The 25,897-nt window shown below is 50.3% G+C and overlaps 1 protein-coding gene across 2 annotated transcripts in view; it reads right to left on the bottom strand.

The window, feature by feature from the left end:
- ATF6 (activating transcription factor 6) overlaps positions 1-25,897 on the bottom strand; it is a 1,839,477-nt gene that overhangs the window by 1,403,039 nt on the left and 410,541 nt on the right. For both annotated transcript variants that reach the window (XR_015309808.1, XM_086964422.1), the window contains exon 4: positions 5,234-5,334. Coding sequence is in view for 1 of the 2 variants with exons in the window: in XM_086964422.1 (XP_086820548.1) it covers positions 5,234-5,334 (101 nt within the window). In the remaining variant the exon portion in view is untranslated. The remainder of the gene's footprint in view (positions 1-5,233; positions 5,335-25,897) is intronic.

Below are 25,897 nucleotides of genomic sequence, written 5' to 3'. Positions count from 1 at the left end.
ATACTTTAAGCAGAATGAAGTCTATTCTTTTAACAACTACTGTGCCTCTGACCTCATCCGAAGAAACGTATGATCTGCAAGTTGCAAGGACAGCAGCAGAGATACATACCCTTTTATCAACAAATTGCCCCGTACATTTCGTAGAAATGTTAAGCCAAATCTTAAACATGTCTGATACCAGTGGCATCGCACATGTATTTAAGACAGTTTTTTCGGGACTGTTAGCACCGTTTGAAACAGTTCTGGGCATCTTCCCGAATTTCGTCCATTCTGTCTTTGGCGGCCTACCCTTAATCTTGGGACTTGTGGCAGGAATTTTATTTTTGTTCCTTCTGCTCCGATATGGCAAGCCAATCCACAGACAAGACTCCAGCAACGATGGAAGAAACGATCCTAGCAATACAATACCGAGACTGTATCACTAAGGTCCTCGGATTGGCCCGGCTAAGAGATCTGAGTACAACCTGGTTTCTTTCATTCAGACCAATCTGGCAAGATTGCATCTTACCTGTGCTTCGATGTCTGCTATGCGGAGAAGAATGCGTGTTGGACGTCTGTCTTACACTACCTTCAGCAGTACCAATGGATATCGACGCTTTGCTTTGTCCAGTAACGACTCATGCAACGTGTTGTCCCCAGCGGCTACCTATTCTGATGACGGCATTCGTTGAGACTTCACCATTACGAGTAGGTGGGGGTGAAGTACGAGAGGAAAGCGGCACCACACAGGTACAACCCTCTGTGAGCATTGCTGATCCAAACATCGATGATAGCAATCACGCACAGAACTGCACAGTTGCAGTATTTTCAAACTTGGTCGAACTTTCACCTGATGTTGTAGACCAATTTTTTGCGAGTCTGTCTGATATGATGTTCTCTCCTAACAACGAGAATAACTTTTAAAAACAATGAGCACAAAGCGTTCCCTGAACTCTGAATTTGGCCTTCAGTTTTTGATAAACAACACTACTGAAAACATTTGGAACTATTTTTTCCCCTGAAAGCGAAATCATTTTTCTCTTCCAAAATATTTACCCTTTTTTCTGGCACATGGTACTCTGCTTACAGTAAAACTATTCTTAGAGAACAGAGCTTCTATTTTTAGAGACGTTAAGACAATATTTACCTCAGCCTCTAGCACATGTACATTATTGTATAAATATGTAATGAAATGGTCTCGACCTTCTTTTCTGTATACAGAGCCATTTCATGTGTAATTCTCGCAATTGGTTCAGCTGATATATATGCATTTAGCTGAATGATAACACTGCTTGAAGAGCGTACAGTACCAATACTCATTTTCGTGTATAAACCATACACCATTTCAAATGCAATTTATGTATTTTTGGGTGGGTTGGAAAACACACATGCATCGTCATATGTTTATATTGCTTATTATTTAGTAATGATGGACATTCATACGTGGAGTGGGTGTTGTATTTCTATCTAGGACCCTAACTCAATATTCCCGATTCATGCCCTTATCTGGTTATAACATATAATATCCTTATAAAGGCATAGGAATCGCATCCATATTTAGTAATAGCCCATGCAGTCCAAGTACGACAAGGCTACTCCCATAGACTTCTAGAAAGCACAACGCGTTCTTTAAACAAATCAAGCCACCAGCAGCCCGGGAAAACCCCTGCTCTTGTTTTGATATGCACAAGAACTCCTAGAGTCCAGAAAGAACTGTTAGTTCTTGGTGACGTCTTATGTCCAACCTTACTTCAAACCCGGCACCTTTCAGGTATAAATATACCAACGTTGCCTTAAGCAAACACAGGGTGGTTGGGAGCAGAGCGACGTTCTACTTGCCCGAGAATCCAGCTGTTGCGGAGAGCCAAAGGAAACCACCCCTCCCTTTGACGCACTGAGAGAGACGCTGTCTTTTTCTCCAGCCGAGAAAATCCAGCTCCGGTGTTCTCGAGTTACCCTCGCGGGTTGCTGGGAGATCGAGTCCTGAGAAGCGAGATACAAGACCTCCTTCATTCTATAACCAAGGTACGGAACTGATTAAAACCTTAGAGAGAATTCTTGATTCCGATACTTGGCAAAACTTAACTTAACTTAAAACTGCAACTTACTCCTTCCCACGTATTAGGCTTAGGTCAGGTACACTGGGGTAGGCGTATCTTAGAAGCACCAGTTGAGTTCGTAAGTCAATGTTTTTTTGTATGTATATATTTTATCCATTTTAAAGTATCATATGGCTAAGAAACCATATCCATGCTTTTACAGTATTATTTCATAATACTACTTTTACTGTACGCACTTTACTTTATGATAAGTATTGCAATAGTGGCAATTCATTTCTCTTGCATGAGAAAGAAGACTGCTCAATAAAATAACACCTTTTTATTGAAAACGCCTGTCTCTCTATTTCTCTGCACTCTGGTAGAACTAAGCATGCACGATTGACTGTGTGAAATAGTTGTCTATTGTTTTCACACGACTCTAGAGATACACTCTTTATTCTGAGGGAGCAAAGTTGTCATGTTTATGCGGTTGTCAGAAACTAATCCCTTCTTGTCTAAATCAGGCCAGGTAACCCTTTCCTGAACATTCGAGAAAGTTTCTAGTGACCTCTGAGCTAGCTGGCAAAACTAAATAAGTCTAACATAGTCAGTAGAGACCTAGTTGACCTCAGTCCTACGTCTACACTGCTGTTTATGTCATTCCAATGCGCAGAGCCTATTGGGAATATAGGAACTACACTACATTGGTCTCCTTTACATTTCCGATATTATCAATTCAAATCGGTTTTTACTTTAGCATAAGGCATTGGGCACTCCGCCTGATGAGATGCCTGTATGGGTTATGAGCCCATCAATATGGGTGATTGAGACTATTATTTAGGGGCGCTTCTGAGTAATCCACTCAGACATAAGAACTGGAGTCCCCAATAGGTCTTGAGCTCTCCTGCATGTGCATACCTGTGTGGGCTAAGATTGCACACTCTTGTGAATGTGTTTTTCTGGAAATACTCTGTGTCTTAGTTCAGGGTATATAGCATCATTTTTCATAGGATTCACCTTGGGACACACACTTAAACCAATGTCTTCATGGTTCACTAAGTGTGCTACTCCTATGTACTCTTAAAAAAACTTTTTTGAAGTGGTCAGTGTTGGGTGTGACATTTTGCTTACTATCACACGTCAGTTGGGTTATATGTGTAGAACCATTGGGTAAGGCAGAGTAAAGTGGTGTGCTTACTGTGTCTTTTATTTTTTACACTACAGAGCAGGGCCTCATACTCCCGAGCGGTTGCCGGGTGAGGTGAGGCCATCACCCACACAAAGCTGGGTGAGTATCACTGAGAGGTATTTCCTTAAAGTGACGAAGTTAGTATGCTTTTCAAAATGCAGAATGTCAAATGATTTCTGTAGGTGTGTCTGCACGGTTTCTGTGTGTGCACGATAGGTGGATGTGTGAGACTTAGTTTTGTTTGACATATTGTCTTTGTGTTCCTCTTCTCTTGATAGGAAGAAGACACTTTTTCCACCAGTGGACATTCAAGCACCTGGTATATATGTAACTTTGTATCAGTACATCTTTATCAACCTTCACTTACACACATCATATGTTGTTGCAGTAGCTGATTTTTATTTAAGGTCCTGAAGAAAGCTGGGCACATTGCTCTGAAAGCTGAAACATGTTGACCGTACTGCACAGCGCCATTAAGTAGTCTTACTACTTGGCGTGCTTTTAACCTTTGATACTTAGACTTCTGTTGCAATGTTCTTTGGAGTCTTGGTAATCAATTTTATCATTACACATTTTTTTGAGCACTGCACATTTTTCACTGACATTACGTTAGAATGTCACAATAAGACTATGGTCTTGAACAGCCCTTCCCGCCTCGACACTATATGGTCGCACTTGGGATGGGAAGTTTAGTGATTCCCACATGACGCAAACTCCACCACATGGGTGGTCTGATGGGAATTTTCTTTAGTCTCTTGTGACCAATAGTCTTCTTTCCTTTTTTTGTTCCACAGTCCTTCGTCTCTCACACTCACCATCAGTGTCTCACGGTTGCTGTTGCAGTCACACGCCGTTTATAGACCTGGTCTGCTCTTCTGTGTGTTTTTTATGTTTATGCGGTTGTCAGAAACTAATCCCTTCTTGTCTAAATCAGGCCAGGTAACCCTTTCCTGAACATTCGAGAAAGTTTCTAGTGACCTCTGAGCTAGCTGGCAAAACTAAATAAGTCTAACATAGTCAGTAGAGACCTAGTTGACCTCAGTCCTACGTCTACACTGCTGTTTATGTTATTCCAATGCGCAGAGCCTATTGGGAATATAGGAACTACACTACATTGGTCTCCTTTACATTTCCGATATTATCAATTCAAATCGGTTTTTACTTTAGCATAAGGTATGGGCATCAACTGAGACTGGTTTTAATAGTGATGTAATTGAAGATTGCCTTAAATTGGAGAAGGTGGCTAAAGTGCCATAGCTCAGTTACATTAAAAAAATGGCGACTGACATTGGCCACCCTGAATATTATGATGCGCCAGAGTTAATGGAAACAATCTCTAGAAAATCTCTGAAAGCGGTTTGCCTGACTCACCTGGAAAATAAACGTTAGCTTAAAGAAAGAGGGAAAAAAACTGTTATGGAGAACCAACTAATGTTAACATGTCGGGGCATACAACCTTATCTGACTCAGACTCAGGGAAGTTTTTGTCGGATGCTCCTAACCAGTTTTCATCTTGGGGTTTTTCACAGATTGATAACGTTTCCAAAGGTTAATGACTGGTCTAGAAATCTACCCTTATGCCCGTGTGATGATTTTCCTATTCAAACAACATTACACAGTATTCTATTTTGTAAATTTCATACACGACCTAAGATAATCTTTTTAAAACCAGTTCTGAGGGAAATGGGCTTAAGACACAGTAAAATAGCGTTTTTGTAGCTACAGCTTTTAGAAAATCAACTGATTTTATTGGCAGTTTCCTGTTTTTTAAAGTCTGTTATTAAATTTAGAAACACAATGTAATTACCAATCGCCGTTTTACTTATGTTGCCTATAGAATTGTGATGCTTTTAAATGTGAAATTATAGCAAAATGAAATTATCTTTTTTTAATTTGTGCTTTTATGATTTTCAAGTTTGTAAAATCGAATAAAGCTGATTTTTTGAAGAACAACTTGCCACATAACGATACAATCTACCTAATTCAAATATAATTTAAAAACAAACCCTGCACAGGGTACTCTTACAGGCACATTCTGAGTGGTGGAAGCAGAGTCCATAGGCAGAGGTGAAGAGATGGAGTAGCTGGAGGACGCTGGTGACAGGGGCTCTGGTTTCAGATTCGAAGCTGGAAAAAAACAGGTGCATTGCATGTAAGAGCTTTTAGAAACGTAACCTTTTGTCACAATGTTATCTTGTTTGCTAGCTCAATCATTACTTCTGGAAAGTGGAAGCTTAAGAATACAGACATTAATTCCTGAACTTTTAAGGTCAGGCTCCTCATATAACCCTTGACACTGATTATTCGCCCAGAAGGCATATCACATGACCTTAACCTCACAACAATTGACATCACTAAAGTTCCATAATAACTTCATTGTTAGAATAACAACTTACACATGACTAATTTGGGAACCACCTATATTATGGTGCGGACTTGATATTTCAAAGTTCTGGGGCATAATACTTGCCCTGAATTGTAGTAAGTGAGCAAAGCTAGTAAGCCAGACCTCTTCTAGCAGGTTGCCCTCCCACATTAAAACATTGAAAAGAATGGGGTGAAATAGTACATTTCTAAAACGCTGCATGGGCTGAAAGGGTGATTGTTGGACCCAGCCCTTTTGGCAGGTTCACCCGAGACTTTTTGCTTTTTCCTAGCCTGTTTCTGTGACCTGGTGTTGGTGATTTTAGGCCTCTGCCCACTTTTTCACTGTGGTACAGTGTAAAGTGCATGAGCGCTCTTTGTATGTGTGGCGAGTGACCTGCCCTCCCATAGGAATGAATGGGGAATATGTATGCCCATGGTAGTTCCTGATGTGTGGGGAGTGCAGGGTCGAGTTTGGTATGTGCGAACTCGTGAGACTGAATGCTGCGTAATGATATATGCGGCATGAGTGTGTCTATTATAGAAGTGCCACTTCTAGAAGTTGGCACATTTGTGTAATTTGTGTCTGGCGTGTGATTGGCTGAGGCTGGCTGGTGAGCCTGGCTCCAAGAGTCTGGGAGGGTCTGCCCCGGTGGTGAATGGAGTGTTTAGCATGCTGATGTGAGGGGAGAAGTGAGCCTGGGCCTGCTTGTGGATTGACCGTCTGGTTTGAGGGTCCTGAATGGGGCTCTGGTAGGTCTCCCCCGCCACTCCTCGGTGGCTGGAGTCCTGAAAAAACTGCACTGGCTCCCGGTGGGGAAAAGGATTCAGTTTAAGGCACTCTGCTTACCCTTCAAAATCCTTAAAACCGCCTCCCCCCCGATGTTGCGCCCCCTCCTGGCGGAGTATATTCCTAGGAGGTCACTTCGTTCAGAAGGACAACATCTTGTGGTCATTCCCCGTACCAAACTGGCCAGAATGGGCGGCTGATCCTTCAGCCTGCTCGCTGCCAAGCTTTGGAACAGCCTACCGGAAACAATCCGTGGCATACAGGACCTTCTGGCATTCTGGAAAGCCATCAAAACCCACCTCTTTCAGTAATCTCCCCTTCTCCCCTCTGATGCTTTCTTCTTTTTCTGCCTTCAGCCTCACTCGGAGCGCCGGGACACCCCTTGGCTGGGGCAGCCGAGCGGTATATAAATCCCAATAACATTAACATTAACATTAACGTCTGGGTTTTCCCCACACAATGCTGGCTCCACCCCCTGGGATGCGTCTGATGTCCCTAGCCTGGCCAGTGAAAGGAATTCCCTATAACCAGTTCTAGCTGGTTCTCACACTGCCTGCACCCTGCTAGACAAAGGAATTTACAGTATAAAAAGGGGCTGTGTCCCCTTACAATTTGTTCTTGTTTTTGGACTTGAATCCTGCCAGGGGCGTGCTGCTGCTTGGGCCCAGGGGAATCCCTGGGCCCTGCCCAGCCCCTGGATACCTGATGAATTTTCCCTGGGGACCTTTGCCTGTGGTCCCCTGCTGCACACTTCTGGGAACTTTCTCTTGCTTTTGCCAAGGCTTATTATAGCCTAAAGTGCCTGGAAGGACATCACATGACTTTTGTTTCCTGCTAGCGCTTGGGAGCGCTGTTTTCCTCCCTGAAGCACCTGGAAGCGCTGTATCTCTTCATAGCGCTTGGGAGCACTTTTTGCTGTATTGTGCGTACTTCCCCGCCCCGCATTTTGCGAGGGGAATAGCAGGTTCCCACCCTGCGTGTTGTGCGGGATTCTTTCATTCACGGCGCCGGTGCCTACCCGGCATTTGCCCCAGATTGCATTGTGTCTTTTGCCGTTTTTTGTGACCCCCCCAGAGAAATCGCCGCTGTGGCCTCGGCAGCGCGACCAGAGCCAGTGGGCTCGTCAGGAGGGCTGCGCTGCCATTGGCTGGCCCCCGGAAGAGTTGCCGCGCAGCCATTCGCTGCCCACCGGAAGTAGAGGTCCGGCCCGCCCCCTGGTTGTGGGCGGGGCCGGGAGGACGTGTATTCCGCTTCCCCCTGCCTGGGGGAAGCCGTTGCGTGTGTTGCCGGTCTCCCGTGCTCAGAGGGAGACCGGGGAAGAAGATGGCGTCGGCTGCTGTGGGGCTCCCGTGACCGAGAGGGAGCCCCGAGATGAAGAGGAGCGAGGAAGCAGGAGCCGCGAGAGCCGACCCCGCGCTCCTCCGTGACCAGAGAAGTGCCGCCGTCCGCCTGGCTCCCCGAGTGCCGGGAGAGCCCAGAGAGAGGAGCAGGAGCTCTTGGGCTGAGCCCCGCCGCCCCGGACCGCCACCGGGGGAGCCAAGAAGCAGCCGGTGAGTGCGGGAGGGCTGGGGGCTCAGTGACGGTCAGAGCGGCCCCGGATGGCAGCGGTCCGCTCCAACGGTGTACAGAGCCTGAGAGGCTCCAACGCCCCACCGAGTGGCATAATTGTTTTAGGGCCCGAGAGGCTCCCTGGGGGCATGTTTGTCAGAGCCCCGAGAGGCTCCCTGAGGGCATATTTTGTTTCAGAGCCCCTGAGGCTCCAGCGTGATTAGGGGGCCATTGTCCTCTTCTAGAGGGCCCTGGGAATATATAGTTTAAGAGCCTGTGTGGCTCCAACGTTTGGCCGCAGTGTTTGGTGTCAGAGCCTGTGTGGCTCCAGCAGTGGGCGCAATTTGCGCCTAAGGGTCAGTGAGGACCCTGTCGCAGTTTTGATTCACAGCTGCCCAGCAATTAGTGGGCAGCTGCACCGTTTAGGTCTTGTGTGGTTCCCAGGTGCCCAGCAAGTAGTGGGTACCTGCAACGTTTAGGTTTTGCGCCAGTGGCGCACCCCTGACGCGCCCTGACATTCTGGACACAGGGCTCTTTAGTCCCTTTATTAGATGGGGGCTGATATGTGATTTCAATTAGGCGCAATGTGATTATCTATGTGATGGTAATTGCCTAATGTGAGTTTTGCGCAAGGTGATGTGGTGCTAGGAAATGTAATGCATTTAATATGATTATGCACCTTGATCTTACACCTGAATGTTTTTTATGCATCATGTGTTTTTGCGCTATTGAGTTATGTTCTGGCACCTCTGAATGTTTTTATGCATCATGTGTCTTCCTTGATTTTACACCTCTGAATGTGTTGGTTTATGCATCATGTGTTTTTCCTTCCTTACACCTCTGAATGTTTTAGGCATCATGTGTTTTCTCCGGTACCTCTGAATGTGTTTTGACGCATTATGTGCCTTGTTATTACACCGCTGAATGTGTTTTATGCATCATGTGTTTTTCCTTCGGTACACCTCTGAATGTTTTTATGCATCATGTGTAATGTGTTCTTGCTTATACCCCTAATTGTATTGTGATACTTAGGTGGTTGTTCTTTCTAGTACAGGTGGTCCTAGTGAGGTCCTGGTTCCCTGCGTGACATTCTCCTAAGGTGTTTAGGGTTGCATAGGTGGTACCTACCTGTTACCAGTAGTTACTGGTTGTGATTAATAACTGTTATTTTGTGCTATACTTATTCTAAGTTCTAGAAGTGCTATTTCTAAAAGTGTTGATTCTGACAGTGGCCCAGGTGGCCCTGTCCTGTAAATAATCCCTTGTGAGTATTGCCCGTGCCAGTTGGCAAAATGTACATGTGTGACTTCTATCTGATGTGTTTTTACAAAACAGAAGTTATTTTTATATAACCTTGTGTGGAGTTCCTTTTGTGGTGTGCCTAGTATGTTGCTGTTGTGTGCTGGCGCAAATGCTTTACACATTGCCTCCGAGTTTAGCCTTACTGCTCGTGCCAAGCTACCAGGGGGTGAGCAGGGGTTATCTTGGCGTGTGACTCCCTTGCCCTGACTAGAATGGTGGTTTCTGCCTGGCTTTGGCGTCAGCCTTAGCCTACCAGAAATAGCCAGTTCTAACAGTGATCAATAAATATTTATAGCCTTTTATGATATGCCAAGCCAATGAAGCCCGAAGGTAGCTCCCATATGACAAAAACTATCTTCATTGTGCCAGGGCAAGAGGTTTGTCATGGTTGCACTGTTATATAAAACAAGCAATGACAAAACCAAAAGATCTCACCTTTATAACCTTTTGGCTTTCCCAATGATTTTAGTTATGCAGCGCAGAGTGGTTAAAGTATTTTTTTTAAAGACTTTGATGGAGCTGCCTGCGTAATTTTGTAAGAATATGCACCATCAAAGCATGCACCTACAAAATAGTGCAGGCGCTTTTTAGGTCTCGGGTTCACCGAATATGCACTGTCTCTTCGAGATACTTTGTTTACTGTTAGTGGGCTTGGAGCCCTCCCATTATTTACCATTCATTAGTGGGCATCAAAGCCAATCTTCATTGCTTGTTTCCTGCTACTCAGGTCTGTTGTTGGTACTTTCCTCTTCTTGCATGTGGCCCTCCCCCAGATGATAGCCCAAGTACTTGTGTCCTTCCACTGCTCGCGCTTTTGGGAGCTATTGTTTTTTCTTTTTGTTGAGCCACTCTACAGAGTGCATCTTTTATAGCTGGCTCTGTTCTCTGGTCCCTCCCATTGTCTGTAGCGACTTCTTTATCTAGCTTTCCCCACTGTGTGCAACTGCATATCAGCCACATCCTTACTGTGTTTGCTTTAAACAATTTTAATTTGCCTGAGTGTTTGTGTATAACGAGTAACTGCAAGGGAGCCTTGCACATTGAGCGAAAGCAGTATGGGAAGCACATTTTCTTATGTCAAATTAAATGGACCATGCACGTTTAATTACCTTTATTCCATATTAAACAATTCTTTTGTTAGCCAACTTTACACAATAGTTGTCACTGCAAAAACACAGGATGTGTGCAAGGTACACAGGATAATGTTACCCTTATTTATTACAGCTTATGGCTGGGTGTCTAAAAAGCCACAAAGAGGGCAACATTTATGTTCAGCTTTAAAGTTACCTTTATTCTACCTCAGATAATGATGCCTTTCATTTATGTTAGGCAGCTTCAAAACATATTTGCGACTGCATCTCAACCACACCCTAAGTTTTATTCCCCTCGAACAATGCTGCCCTTCAATTCTTTTGTTAGCTTTAAACAATAGTTGTTACTGCCAAAACACAAGATGTGTGCAAGTTACATGGGAAAATACTACCCTTTGCTTATTTTAGCTTATGGGTGGCCAAAAAGCGACCAAGATGGCAACATTTACATTCAGCTTTAAATTTATCTTTATTCCACCTTGAACCAAGCTGCCTTTCGATTCTTTTGTTAGACAGTTTTAACCCCTTCCATGCTGATGACGGCCCCCGTCCGTCATGCAACACGGTGGGCGTGTGCTGATGACGGCTGGAGGCCGTCATGATCCCGCCCACTCTTCAGAAGGGTTGCAAAGGCGCAGAATCGGGTCCGCGCCCAAGGGGTTAAACAATAGTTGTGACTACAAAAACACCAAATGTGTGCAAGGTTTACAGGAACATTTTACCCATCTATATTTTAACTTACAGGTGTCTAAAAAGTGACCAAGAGGGCAACATTTATGTCAGTTTTAAATTTACCTTTGTTCCACCTCGGACAATGCAGCCTTTCATTTATCTTAGACTGATTTAAACAATAATTGTGACTGCATCTCAACCACAACCTAAGTTTTATTCCCCTTGAGCAATGATGCCTTTCAATTCTTTTGTTCGTCGGCTTTAAACAATAGTTGTGACTGCAAAAACATAGGATGTGTGCAAGGTACATGGGAATATATTCCCCTTTGCATATTTTAGCTTATGGGTGTCTAAAAAGCAACAAAGAGAGCAACATTTACAATAAGCTTTAAATGTATCTTTATGGGGGCGTGGCCAAGATGGCGGCGTGAGAGGACGCTTCTCCTCGCGGTTTCCCGATCCGACTAGGCCCAAGCCTTGAAATATAGCTTCTTCTCCCCCCGCTGGCGTTCAACAGCGCCGGGACAGGTAGTGGAGCCCGGAGCGAAGACTTTGGCAAGGGAACTGGCCTCGGAGTGCTCCCGGAACAGCCTACCAGGCGGCATCGGAGGTCGGGACCGGGAGACAAAGGATACAGAGGCCGACCTCCGGGAAACAGAAGAAGGTGACACGGCCGGCTGCACACCGCGCTAACCCTCGGCCCGATGTATAACGGAGGAGAGAGAAGGACTCTGCAGCACCCGGACTGCCCAGAGGGCGGCTTGCGGCCCAGCGAGTGGACCCGCGCTGGAAGGGTCGCTGCAGGGCGGTAATTGAGGCCGCGGCTGCGGCCTAGCGGACCGGACACTCGCTGGGGGTGACCCGACGCCGACGGAGACAAAGCCCGGAGTTCCGCCCCTGGTCCTAGGTGCTGAACTCCCTCCGGAGCTCCCCCCAGGCTAAAAGACGAAAGAAGATACAGAGGGGGTCCCGTGTGACCTGGAAAGCTCAGGAAGTGCGGACTGGCCCACACTAACCGGCCGGCGACTAATACACCGGAGCACGGCGGTGCCGGAGTAGCCACAGAGGGAAACGCCCCGAAAAGCTTACATCTGCCTGTATGCCCGGGAGGTGTCGGGCCGCAGTCGGTGGCTAACAAGGCCCAGCAGAGACAACGGGCAGAACTGCAGCACCAGGGATCGCAGCTGCGGCCCACCAGCAAGGCCTCTAACGGAGGCTCTTCGGAGCGGAGCGAGCCCGCCTACCCGAGAGTCTTACAACGCGGCGGAGGGCCCGGCGGTGTCGGCCACACCGGGAGACCAGCGGGTCCCAGCAGTGAAGAAGAGCAGAGCAGCAGAACTTGTGGTCGCGGCTGCGGCCTCGCAGCGGAGGGCCCCGACGGAGGGTCTCCGGAGCAGACCGGTGGTACCTGGCGAGGATTTCTCGGTAGATCCCGGAAGACGTCTGGAGAGCCTGAAGTAGTGGAACAGGTGGAGCAAGGGATCTGGCCCGCATCTATACCACGATGGCGAACAACAGGGGTAGCAAGAAAGGGGATCGCACTATCCCGGAGATGCTCATCAGGACCCAGCAAAGAGGGGACAGGGGACAACCGTCACCGAGCTCCGCCGGAGGGTCGCAGAACTCATGCGGAGGGGAGCTGCCGGTCACTAGGTCCTTCCTGGAATCCCTCTTCAGCACCCTCAGGGACGATTTTCAAACATTGAAGCAGGAAGTAGCGGGTGAGGTGCGAGAAGTGCGCAGAGAAGTAGACAGCCTGGGTGAGCGGGTGGCCACTGTGGAGAGCACAAACCACCGGCTTGACGATGAAATCGTACAGCTGCAGCAGGAGTTGTTGCGCCTACGGGACCAATATTTGGATCTCCAAACACACAATGAGGACCTTGAAAACAGGTCTCGACGAAATAACATTCGGGTCCGGGGAATTCCATCTAAGGAAGAGGGCACGGATGTGGCCGGTTACTTACGAGACCTATTCAGGGAGATCTTGGGAGAAACAGCGGAGTTTCCCATCCGGATTGACAGGGCGCACAGACTGGGACCGCTGAGACGTGCGTCGGCACCACCACCGGACATTTTGGCCTTTCTCCCAGACTTCCCATTGAAGGTGCGCATTTTGGCTGAGGCACGAAAACAACAATCCTTCACCTTTCGCGGTCATTCTGTTGCTCTGTATCAGGACTTGTCCGCTATCACCCTTCAGAAACGTAAAGCATTTAAGATAGCGACCGATTTTTTGAGAGAGCACGAAACGCCCTATGCCTGGGGCCACCCCTTCCGCCTTATTTTTAAGTGGAATGGCACGATGCACCAACTACGATAGCTGCAGGAGACATGCGAGGTTCTGGGGATCACCGCGGAGGAGGAAGATACAGCTACGCCAAGCCAGAGACGAAGCCCTAGAGACGGCCGGAAGAGAGTGTCGAGGAGACGGGCCCCAGCTACACCCCTGAGACCAGACTCACCCACCATTAGAGCCAGCATGGCAAACGCCGTTTCCGAAGTGGCCAGAGACACAGCTTCCAATTGTGATGTCGCGTTGACGGCATAGAAACACTCCGGGGGGAGAACATCACAGCCTTACTGATAATGCAGGTTTGGGGTTCCGGGAGGTGGGGGGCCGTGGGGAGGAGTAAGTAGCCGGACGTCCACTCAGGTAATTCACCACAGACTTGTCCACTTGGGACATGACTGGGACTAAAGGTTGTTGGAGTTTCAGGGGGGTGCGGGAGGGGAAGAAGGGAGGGGGTTGGAAGAGGCTGGTTGTTTGCGCGAAGGGGTTGTTGAAGGAAGTGTGGGGGAGGGGGGGAGGACAGGGAAGGGGGAAGTTCAGGGGAAGTTCGGGGAGAGTTGGGGGAGGAAGGGTGGGGATCGTCCAGTGCTTTTGATGCATCTACTCTGGCCTGACAGAGCTCCTGCACACTACATATCTCAGTGCCGCCCCACCGGGGCTATGACTCAGTGCTTGCGCTACATTTGTCCCTACACCAATGGCAGCCCTTAAGGTCGTCACCCTTAATGTGAAGGGGTTGAATAACCCAGTCAAGAGGAGGGCGGTCCAGTCCCTGCTGGAAAACACACAGGCAGATATCTGTCTCTTGCAAGAGACCCACTTATTGGCCCGTGATTGCCATAGGATGCGATCTCACAGATTCCCAACACAGTTTTTCTCCTCCAACACTACCAAGACAGCCGGGGGGGCAATCCTAGTGTCCCGAACATTTAAAGGGGAAGTTTTACATAAATTTGCAGAACAAAAAGGGAGACTCTTAGTGTATAGAGTTAAGTCAGGAGGTCTGGTGTTTACCATTGGGTCGATATACAGCCCCAACGAACATCAAGAGCGATTTTTCAACTCGGCCTTAGTAGATATTACAGCCACCTCAGATAGGCACATTATCATAGGAGGAGACCTGAACATGGTCTTCGACTCGTCTTTAGACAGATCAACGCAGAGGTACCCGCAGACGGGGGAGATTTCACAGGTGGGCTAATCCCAATTGGAGGACCTGGATCTCCACGACCTCTGGCGCCGCCTCCATTCCACCGACAGAGACTACTCCTATTACTCGCATGCCCATAAGACCTATGCGAGATTGGACCATCTCTTGGTCACAGGGCCAGTCTGTGACCTAGCCACAGCCTCCGAAATGGGGGTTCTCTCCTTATCGGACCACGCGCCTGTCACAGGCACATTTCGCTTACCGCCAGTGTCCCCCCCGCACGGAGTTTGGTGCCTCAGGGATACTCTATTGCATAAAAAAACAGTAGTGAAGCACATCACGGACTCAGTCTGCGATTATCAGACCCACAATGATAATACCGACACTTCCTTAGCGACGCAATGGGCAGCATTGAAGGCGGTGCTCAGAGGGGAATTTATAGCAATATCGTCAGGAGAAAACAGAGAGAGCGGCAACACAAACGAGATGAACTCACGCACAATGTACGTGAGCTGATAGATTTCTAAATGCAAGTAGATTAGGCTATTCCCTATATCAATGCGTCTCCTCTCAAAAATCCACAACGTTGTTGCTGTAGTTCTTAAAACAAGGTTCTGTCCTGCTACAAGCGCTTCTTGGTCATACAGGGCACACAGCTCACTTTATGTGCGCATAGGCGCTTGTACACGTATCTTCTGGGGTCACAAGGAACTTACTTCCAGGCTTATGCTGCTCCTTCCGCCGGGGGTCTTTTAGGAGGGTGCCACTCAAGGGACGGAACTGGTGGTCAGATCACGGGCTCACGGGCCCAAGGTGCGCACTCCTAGGCAGCGCGAGGGGAGACAGTACCGGGAAGTTGCTGGACCGGTGCGGGCCAGTGACGAACGTCGGCAGCCTCAGGGGGATTCAGGTCGGCCCTCACCAGCGCCGCGATGCGGGGCGTGGGGGCGGACTTCCAGAGGCAGGCGGAGGGGTCACCAGTGCGGGTGCAGTCCTGCGGGTGGAGGTCCCTTGAAGTAGAGCGGCTTCCCTGGAGGCTGTAGTGCGGCACCGGGCGGTCTGTACGCCAAGTACAGGACAGCTCGGGTGCGGCGCGGCCTCTGGGCGGGGAATACCAAGTGAAATGCTGCAGTACGCTCCTGGCGTACGACTGGCAGTGCGAGGCGTACGGGTCAGTAAAACAAAAGGCAGTACGGCTCCTAGGCAGTGCGAGACGTACGGGGCAATAAACACCGGCAGTACGGCTCCAGGCAGTTCAGCTTGCGATGCAGTGCGGAAGGGTACGCTTCAGGCGTATGCACCGTACCGCTACGGGGTGATTTGCAAGGGTCACTTGTCACTCGTGGCGGCTGTCGGCGGGGGCTGTGAGGCTCAGGCCGTGGAGGGACACAACGAGGCAGGTGCGGGGCGGCCCTGGGGTGACACAGTGCGGCGGCGGCTGCAATCAGCGGGGCACACAGTGTCAGGCGGCAACGGCACGGACTCGGGGACACGTCCAGGCCCAAATCAAGATTTATGAGGCTCACAGCGACGGCGTTCAGCGGGGCACCAGCGTAGGCATCCCAGCAGCTCGGTTCGAGGGGGGAAGAGAGAGCCCAATGGTCCCGGGGCGCTGTTCAGGGGGCCAGCTCGCTTCCAGGCCCTTGGAGATCAGCCTTGAAGCACAAGTCTTTGGTAGAAAGTAAAAATAAAGCAAAGTCTTTCAGCAGAGTTTCCTCCTCTCCTTTGGCAGCAAGGTTCCCACTGTTGGTCAGTCCCCCAGGACAGGGACAGTCTTCCTCTTTCAGCTTCCTTGGTTCCTTCTCCTCAGGCAGAGGGGGCATCTTGGTTCACAAGCAGGATCTGATTTACAAGGAGCAGGGCTCCTATATTTATATGGCATTTCTTTTGTCTTTTCAGGCCAGGGGGGCCTCTGCATAATCCCTTTCAGTGGTGGAGCACTCTGAGTGGCTGTCCTTGGCTGTTTCTTTCAGTGTGAGGGGCAGGCACATCAGACGCTCCACAGGAGGTGGAGCCAGCATTGTGGGGACAGGGGCAGCCAGGAGTATCTTGATGACAGTGCTTGGCCCTTCCTTGGCCAGGTGCAGGTTGAGTCATCAGTCGCTCCCCAGGGGGCGGAGCCAGCATTGTGGTGGCAGAGCACAGCCTGATTAAGAGTCATGGGGCACTCCTACCTCCCACTAAGGTGTAATCCTTGCATTCACCACCTGTCATCCCCCAGCCCTGTCACTCACACATCCCAGACAGTCAGATACACAAACTATCAGAGGCGGGCTGAAATGGTTAGGCAAGCAAATGCTAACTTTCTAAAAGTAGCATTTGCAAACACAGGATATTAAAATAAACTTTACTAAAAGAAGTATTTTATTATTCTGAGTTCAGGCATACTAAACATTAATTTCTACCATGTTCCCTGAGCCTGCTGGGATTATAGAGTGTAATAATTCCAGCAGCCCATTCTGGCCTAAAGGGAGCAGGTAGCCTTACAATAGTGAAAAACTAATTTGGCTGTAATTCACTATTAGGACATGCCACACACATCAGAGCATGTCCTACCTTACACTTACAATGCACCCTGCCCTGTGGCCTACCATAGGGGTGACTAATATGAAGTTAAGGGAAGGTTTAGGGGCTGGCAAGTGTGTGCACTTGCCCAGCCAGCATGACAGTACCAGACTGCACGCAGGGTCTGCAGTGGCAGACCCTAGACACATTTTAAGGCTGATTCTGTGGGTGGCGCAACCAGCGCTGCAGGCCCACTAGCAGTATTGGCATTCACAAGCCCTGGCACTCCTGGTGCACTCTACTGGGGACTGACAGTAAATCCAATGAATCAATCAGGTATACCAATCACAGTTATACTTTTCATAGGGAGCACTTGCACTGCGGCACGGGTTGGCCGTGGCGCAGTGCCCTGAGCAGCTGACACCAGCAAAAACATCTGAGGCACATCAGCAAAAAGTGGAAGGGAAACTCACGCCAAGGTGCCAGGTCTAACACGTATCCCCTCCAGCCGAAATGTGGGGAGAACTACCCTTCCCCAGGGAGTTCCTCATCACTAAGGCGGAAATACCTGGACAGACCGTCAGCATTGGCGTGATCTGTGCCAGGGCGGTGTTCCACCGTGAAGTCCATACCCTGTAGGGAGATGGACCACCTCAACAGTTTTGGGTTCTCACCCCTCATTTGCATCAACCATCTGAGGGGCCTGTGGTCTGTCTGAACCCGGAAGTGAGACCCAAACAAGTAGGGTCTTAGCTTCTTCAGCGCCCAGACCACAGCAAATGCTTCTCGCTCTATTGCACTCCACCTACTTTCCCGGGGAAGTAACCTCCTACTGATGAAGGCTACAGGGTGGTCCCAGCCCTCCTCAGTCATCTGTGAGAGAACAGCCCCTACACCATGCTCTGAAGCGTCTGTTTGCACTAGAAATTCCTTGGAGAAATCAGGAGCCAAGAGCACGGGCGCCGTGCACATGGCAGTTTTCAGGGTGTCAAAAGCCTTCTGACAGGTGTCAGTCCAAATCACATTCCTGGGCTGCTTCTTAGAAGTCAGCTCTGTCAAGGGGGTCACAATAGTGCCATAGCCCTTGACAAACCTCCTGTAGTACCCAGTGAGCCCCAGGAAGGCTCTCACTGCAGTCTGGGTCTTGGGGGGTTCCCAAGCCAGGATGGTCTCAATTTTGGGTTGCAAGGGTGCCACCTTGCCACTCCCCACTTGGTGTCCCAAGTACACCACTGAACCCTGCCCAATCTGGCACTTGCTGGCCTTGATTGTGAGGCCTGCTCTGCGCAGGGCCATCAACACTTCCCAGAGGTGGCGCAGGTGTTCTGGCCAGGTGCCACTGAACACTGCGATGTCATCCAGGTAGGCGGCACTGAACTCATCCAGCCCAACCAACACCTGGTTGACCAACCTCTGAAAGGTGGCAGGGGCATTCTTCATCCCAAATGGCATAACCCGGAACTGGAAATGCCCATCTGGTGTGGAGAACGCTGACCTCTCTTTTGCCCCATCGGTCAAGGCGATCTGCCAGTACCCAGACGTTAAATCAAACGTGCTGAGGAACCGGGCAGCCCCTAGCCGATCAATGAGCTCATCAGCTCTGGGGATGGGGTGCGCGTCAGTCTTGGTGACCGAATTGAGCCCTCTGTAGTCCACACAGAACCGGAGTTCAGGTGTGGCTCCCGGCGCAGCAGCCTTTGGGACCAAGACCACGGGGCTGGACCAAGGGCTGCTGGAGGACTCAACCACCCCAAGAGCAAGCATTTTGGAGACCTACTCCTTTATGCAGGCTCTGACCCTGTCAGTTACTCTGTAGGCCTTATGCCTCACAGGTAAGCTGTCTCCTGTGTCCACATCATGGACGCACCAATCTGTGACACCAGGAATCAGGGAGAACACATCTGGAAACTGCCCCAGCAAGTGGCGGCAGTCATCCTGTTGTTCAGGCGTCAGGGTGGGTGAGAGGTTAACTCCATCCACTGACCCATCTTTCTCAGAGGCTACCAAGAGGTCAGGAAGAGGCTCAGTCTCCTCCTCCATTCCATCATCAGTTGCCAACAACATGCCCACTTCGGACCTCTCCAAGTGGGGCTTAAGGCGGTTAACATGTAGGACCGTCAAAGGGTTCCTGGGAGACTGCATGTCCACCACGTAGGTTACTGGACTCTTGCGCTCCACAACCTCAAATGGATCTGTCCACTTATCCTGAAGTGCACAAGGCTCCATTGGGGCCAAGACCCACACCTTTTGTCCGGGCTGAAGCTCTACCAGAGTGGCATTCTGGTCGTACCACCGCTTCATCTCTTCCTGGCTGGATTCTAGGTTTGCCTCAGCAAGTTTCCTGAATCGCCTGGTCTGGTTTCTGAAGGCCAGCATGTAACTGTATACATTCTGGGGAGGTTTCCTGGGAGATTGCTCCCAGCCTTCCTTTACCAAACTCAGAGGTCCTCTCACTGGGTGACCGTACAGCAGTTCAAAGGGGCTGAACCCTAGGGACTTCTGTGGCACCTCACGGTATGCAAAGAGAAGGCATGGCAAGAGGACGTCCCACTTACGCCTCATTGGACCTTCCAGGCCCATGATCATGCCTTTTAGGGTTCGGTTGAATCTCTCAACCAACCCATTTCCTTGGGGGTGGTAAGGGGTGGTGAACTTGTATGTTACACCACACTCTTGCCAAAGGGATTTCATATACTTGGATATGAAATTGGTGCCCCTGTCGCTCACCACCTCTAGAGGGAATCCCACTCGTGAGAAAATTCCCATCAGTGCCCGTCCCACCACGGGGGCCGTCACTGTCCTCAGAGGGATGGCTTCAGGGTACCGGGTGGCATGGTCCACCAAGACCAGGATGAACCTATTGCCCATGGCTGTCTTGGGGTCCAGAGGCCCAACAATGTCAATACCCACTCGCTGGAATGGCGTACCGACCACAGGGAAGGGCTGCAGAGGAGCCTTGTGCTTCCCTCCGCTCTTACCACTTGCCTGGCAAGTCTGACAAGATCTACAGTGAGCATCTGAGCTCTTGTGCATTTGGGGCCAATAAAAGTGGGTGACAAGCCTGTCATAGGTCTTGTCCATCCCCAAATGTCCTGCTAATGGCACATCATGAGCCAGCCCCAGTAGGAAGGCTCTGAACTTCTGGGGTACCACCAGCACACGGGCTGACCCAGGTTCAGCAGCCTTAGGCTCTGAATACAGGAGGTCATTCTCCCAGTACACATAATGTGTTTTGGCCTGAACACCATTGGCCTGGTCTGCAGCCTGCTGCCGCATACCTACGAGAGAAGGGCATTCTTTCTGCTCCCTGCAGAATTCCTCCCTGGAGGGGCCTCCTTCTTGCTGCCAATGGGTCAGCTCAGGCAGGTCCCCCAGTTCAGCAATCTGTTCCCCTGTAGGCTCCAGGGCATCCCCCTCAAGGTCTGCTTCCTCCTGGACCGTGGGAACTTCCGGGGCCGGTTTCCCGCGCCCCCTGCGCCTTCTCCCTAAGGCCGGTTCCTGGGCCTCTCCTTCAGGCCCCAGGATCTCTTGAGCACCCCTACTGGCTGCCATCGACCGAGTGGTCACGCACGCCCAGTCAGGCAGACCCACCATCCTCAGGTGAGTCGTCTTCTCCACCTTTTCCCAAGGGGAGCTCTCCAAATCATTCCCTAGCAAACAGTCTACAGGCATGGTTTTCCTCACACAGACCTGCAGAGTACCAGAGACCCCCCCCCACTCGAAGGGAACTTGAGCCATCGGACACTGACTCTCTGAATTATCAGCATTGATAACCCTACAGTAGGCATGGGGTACAACCTGCTCTTGAGACACCAGGTGCTGCCTCACTGCAGTCACACTGGCTCCTGTATCTCTAAGAGCCTCTGCTTTCTTACCATTGATGGTCACCACCTGCCCATATTTCTTAGTGTTAGAGGGCAGGTAGTTCTCAGGGACAATCTCACTGTCTCCTAAAGAGACTAGGGTCATCTGGACAGGATCTCCACCCCCAGGGACTACTACCTCTTCCCCCAAATTAACACTAGCTACTTGCCGGGGCGGAGCACCAGTGGGTGCTGATTTACCAAACAGGCGACACTTAGGGTCAGTGGCAATGTGACCCGGGTCACCACATCTGTAACAATTGAAGGGCCCCTTTGGAACAGGCCTACCTGTCGGGCCCCAGTCTGCTTCGGGGGTGGGGGAGGCTGAGAACCTCGGTGCTGGTTCCCTTAAGTCAAGTCAAGTCATAACATTTATATAGCGCACTACATACCCAGAGGGTTTCAAGGCGCTTAGGAAGGGGAGGAGGATTATTTGTCAAATATCCATGTTTTAAGCTGCTTTCTGAACGCTAGGTGATTCTGGGTGAGGCGAAGGTAGGCGGGGAGTGAGTTCCATGTTTTGGCAGCTAGGTATGAGAAGGATCTGCCTCCCATGGTGGTCTTGTTGATGTGAGGTACAGTGGCGAAGGCTTGGCTGGAAGAGCGAAGTTGGCGGGAGGGGGTGTAGAAGGATAGTCGAGAGTTGAGGCAGTCTGGTCCGATGTCGTAGAGTGATTTGTGTGCGTGGGTAAGCAGTCGGAAAGTAATCCTCTTATTGACGGGTAGCCAGTGGAGGTCTTTAAGGTGACCAGAGATGTGTTCGTTGCGTGGGATGTCTAATATGAGCCTGGCTGAGGCGTTTTGGATTCGTTGTAGTTTTTTCTGGAGTTTAGCGGTGGTACCTGCGTAGAGGGTGTTTCCGTAGTCCAGTCGGCTCGTGACTAGAGCGTGGGTGACTGTTTTCCTTGTTTCGGAGGGGATCCAACGAAATGTTTTTCTGAGCATGCGAAGGATGTTAAAGCAGGAAGAGGATACGGCGCTGACTTGTCTGTTCATTGAGAGTGAGGAATCCAGGATGACGCCAAGGTTCCGTGCGTGGTCTGTCGGGATGGGTGCATTTCCGAGGGCTTCCGGCCACCAGGAGTCGTCCCATGCAGAGGGGGATTTACATAAGATGAGGACTTCTGTTTTGTCTGAGTTCAGTTTCAGACGGCTTTGTTTCATCCATTCGGCGACTTCTTTCATTCCTTCGTGTAGGTTAGTTTTGGCGGTGCTGGGGTCCTTGGTGAGAGATAGGATCAGTTGAGTGTCATCCGCGTAAGAGATGATGTTGAGGTTGTGTTGGCGGGCGATGGCCGCGAGGGGGCTCATGTATATGTTGAAGAGGGTGGGACTGAGTGAGGATCCTTGTGGTACGCCGCAGATGATTTCAGAGGCCTCTGACTTGAAAGGTGGGAGGCGGACTCTCTGGGTTCTTCCGGTGAGGAACGAGGTGATCCATTCGAGTGCTTTTCCTTGTATTCCGATGTTGCTGAGGCGTTGTAAAAGGGTGCTGTGGCAGACTGTGTCGAAGGCTGCAGAGAGGTCGAGGAGGATGAGGGCGACTGTGTCTCCATTGTCCAGTAGAGTTCGAATGTCGTCTGTTGCTGCGATGAGGGCGGTCTCAGTGCTGTGTTTGGCTCGGAAGCCAGATTGTGAGGGGTCGAGTGATTTGTTGGCTTCGAGGAAGGCGGCGAGCTGGTTGTTGACAGCTTTCTCGATGACTTTGGCCGGGAATGGAAGAAGCGAGATGGGGCGGTAGTTTTTGAGTTCGGTGGGGTCTTCTGTTGGTTTTTTCAGAAGGGCGGTGAGTTCAGCGTGTTTCCAGTCTTCTGGGAAGGTAGCGGAGTTGAAGGAGCAGTTGATGACGTCTCGGAGGTGCCGAGCTATGACGGAGTCTGCTTTGTTGAAGATGTGGTGAGGGCATGGGTCTGTGGGGGATCCAGAGTGGATGGAATTCATCAGGCGGATGGTGTCCTCAGTGGAGATTGGGTTCCAGGCGTTAAGGGTGTTAACGGGGGGAAGATGGTCAGCTGATGGTAGGGTGGGTTGGCTTCCGGGTTGGTTGTCAAAGCTGTTGTGGATGTCAGCAATCTTGTTGTGGAAAAATGAGGCTAGGGAATCGCAGAGGGTTTGAGAGGGGGTGATGTCGTTGGAATTGGCCGAGGGGTTGGAAAATTCCTTGACGATGTTGAAAAGTTCCTTGCTGTTGTGGGCGTTGTTGTCAAGTCGATCCTTGAATGCTGTTTTCTTGGCTTTTCGGATCAGTTGGTGGTGAGTACGGATGGTGCTTTTGAAGGCGTCCTTGTTGCTGGTGGATGGGTCTTTTTTCCAGGCCTTTTCAAGGGAGCGACACAGTTTCTTGGACTTCTTGAGGTCATCGTTGAACCATGAGGCCTTCTTGATGCCAAGTTTGTGTTGACGTTTTTTCAGTGGTGCTAAGGTGTCGGCGGTGTTGGATAACCAAAGGGTGAGGTTGGAGGCGGCTTCGTTGGCGTTAGAAGAGAGGGCTGGGGAGGTTTGAAGGAGCGATGAGGAGATCTGCTCCGTGGTGATTTTGTTCCAGTTTCTTTGTAGAGTTGGTTGGAGGTGGTAGATGGGTTTCGGCTTGTTGTAGGTGAAGTGAACGCAGCTGTGGTCAGTCCAGAGGAGATCCGTAGTGTGGTTGAAGGAGACATGGTTGCTGGAGGTGAAGATGGGGTCGAGTGTGTGACCTGCGATGTGGGTGGGGGAAGTGACCAGTTGTTTAAGTCCAAGGTTGGCGAGGTTGTCCAGGAGGGTGGCGGTGTTGCGGTCGTTGATCTTTTCAAGGTGGAAGTTGAGGTCTCCCAGAAGGATGTAGTCTTTGGAGGGGAGCGCGTGTGGGGTGATGAAGTCCGTGATGTCTTCACTGAATTTTGCGCGGGGTCCTGGTGGTCTGTAGAGGAGGGTGCCTCTGAGTGTGGTTTTGGGGTCGATGTGGATCTGGAAGTGAAGGTGTTCGGAGTTAGCGAGGTTGGCGTCAGAGCTGGTTGAGATGCGGATTGATTTCTTATGGACGATAGCGATTCCGCCTCCTGTATGGTCGGTGCGGTCCTTGCGTGTGATCTTATAGTCATCAGGGATAGCGATGGCGATGTCAGGGGCGGAGGAAGTGTTCATCCATGTTTCCGTTAGGAAGGCGACGTCAGGAGAGATGGTGTCTAGTAGGTTCCAAAGGTCAATGGCGTGCCTGTGGACCGAGCGGGTGTTGAGAAGGATGCATTCTAGGTGGTTGGGGTCGGGAGTCTGTGGAGTGGTCGTAGCAGTGTAGATGTCGGTGCCGCTAAATTTGCAGGAGAGGCAGGAGAATGGTCCATGGGTGCGTCCAGGAGCTGCTTGGACGCAGTTAGGGGCGCGACCGGGGTTAAGGGCTAGGAGGGTGGCGGCATCGTAGGTAATGCGGGAGGGCTGGGCAGCGCGAGGGGCAGGGGGTCTGGCGCTGGGCGCGGTCCAGGCGCGGACGGGCGTAGACGGGCTTACCTTTGGCGCACCTTCGGCGCGGGTTGGGCGCGGACGCTGCGCGTAAACGCTGCGCGCGGGAACTCCTGTCATATATGGATGGTGGAGGGGGAGGGGCGAGGGCGTCACAGCTGGGAGGCGGGGCGGGCACACGGGGACAACAACAAACAAAATGGAGGCGGAGGGGGGGAACAGCGTAGCGCTACAGTCTAGCGCGCTAATAGGACTGAAAGCGATGTGGAAATAACCAGTTAAGCGCTAAAGAATCAAAGCGGCAATATTCGACACAGCAGATGAAGTGTCCAAATCAATTACACAATTTAAACAGTGCAGGCAAGTCAGCGCTACGTAAAAGTTAATAAAGCAGGCGGAATGCAGTCACAAAGCAGTTTAAACAGGCAGCGCTAATAAATGATTACTACAGCAGGCGATATGAAAAGCAAATGAAGGCGCTTTTAAGCTCAAACTTCTAACAATGCAGCGCGATAAAACCAGATGCCTGCAAGAGACACTGGGAGCGACCACTCAGCTTGTAGGCGAGGAGCGAGTCACGTCGAATGTGGGGAGTGGAGCGCTCTTACTATTCTGTGGGAGGGCGTCACAGCTGGGAGGCGGGGCGGGCACACGAGGACAACAACAAACAAAATGGAGGCGGAGGGGGGGGCACAGCGTAGCGCTACAGTCTAGCGCGCTAATAGGACTGAAAGCGCTGTGGAAATAACCAGTTAAGCGCTAAAGAATCAAAGCGGCAATATTCGACACAGCAGATGAAGTGTCCAAATCAATTACACAATTTAAACAGTGCAGGCAAGTCAGCGCTACGTAAAAGTTAATAAAGCAGGCGGAATGCAGTCACAAAGCAGTTTAAACAGGCAGCGCTAATAAATGATTACTACAGCAGGCGATATGAAAAGCAAATGAAGGCGCTTTTAAGCTCAAACTTCTAACAATGCAGCGCGATAAAACCAGATGCCTGCAAGAGACACACTCTTCTGCTGGGGACCCTGCCAACCCTTGGCTGAGTCTCCCACTGGACCCTTGTGGACCCTGGTGCTGAGCCAGCGGTCCGCCTCCTCAGCAAGCTTCCTCGGGTTGGACAGCTTGCTATCAATCAGGTGCTGGCGTAGCTCAGGAAAACAATTTTCAGACAAGTGCTCCCATGCAATTAAATCAAAAAGCCCCTGAAAATCATTCACTTTGCTACCCGTCACCCAACCATCCAGTGCTCTGCAAAAACCGGTCACATACTCCACATACGTGTTCCCAGGACGCTTTCCATACCCCCTGAACTTCTGTCTGTACATTTCAGGGGTAAGCCCATACCTGGTCATTAAGGCCTCTTTCATGCGGGGATAGGACTTCTGTTCTTCAGTGGGCAAATCTAGCAGGGTGTCCCGCCCTTCGCTAAGGAACCTCCCCCACAACCCCGCTCCCCAATCCTTGTCAGGGACCCGGTGGGAGGACATGGCTACCTCATATGCCCTAAACCACTGTCCTATGTCATCCCCCTTAAAGAACTCCTTAACTACATCTTTGGGTATGTACACCCTGGACTCTACCTGCACCGGCGTTGTGCTGCCACCAGAAGGAGTTGTGTCCAAACTCTTCGCTTTCAGCTCCAACTCCTTCAATTTCACTTCATGTTCCAAAAGG

This window comes from Lissotriton vulgaris, chromosome 1_1, assembly GCF_964263255.1.
Source record: "Lissotriton vulgaris chromosome 1_1, aLisVul1.2, whole genome shotgun sequence".
In the NCBI taxonomy this organism is placed as follows: domain Eukaryota; kingdom Metazoa; phylum Chordata; class Amphibia; order Caudata; family Salamandridae; genus Lissotriton; species Lissotriton vulgaris.
Note: the sequence above shows the minus strand (reverse complement) of the source record. Positions and strands in the feature narration are given on the sequence as shown.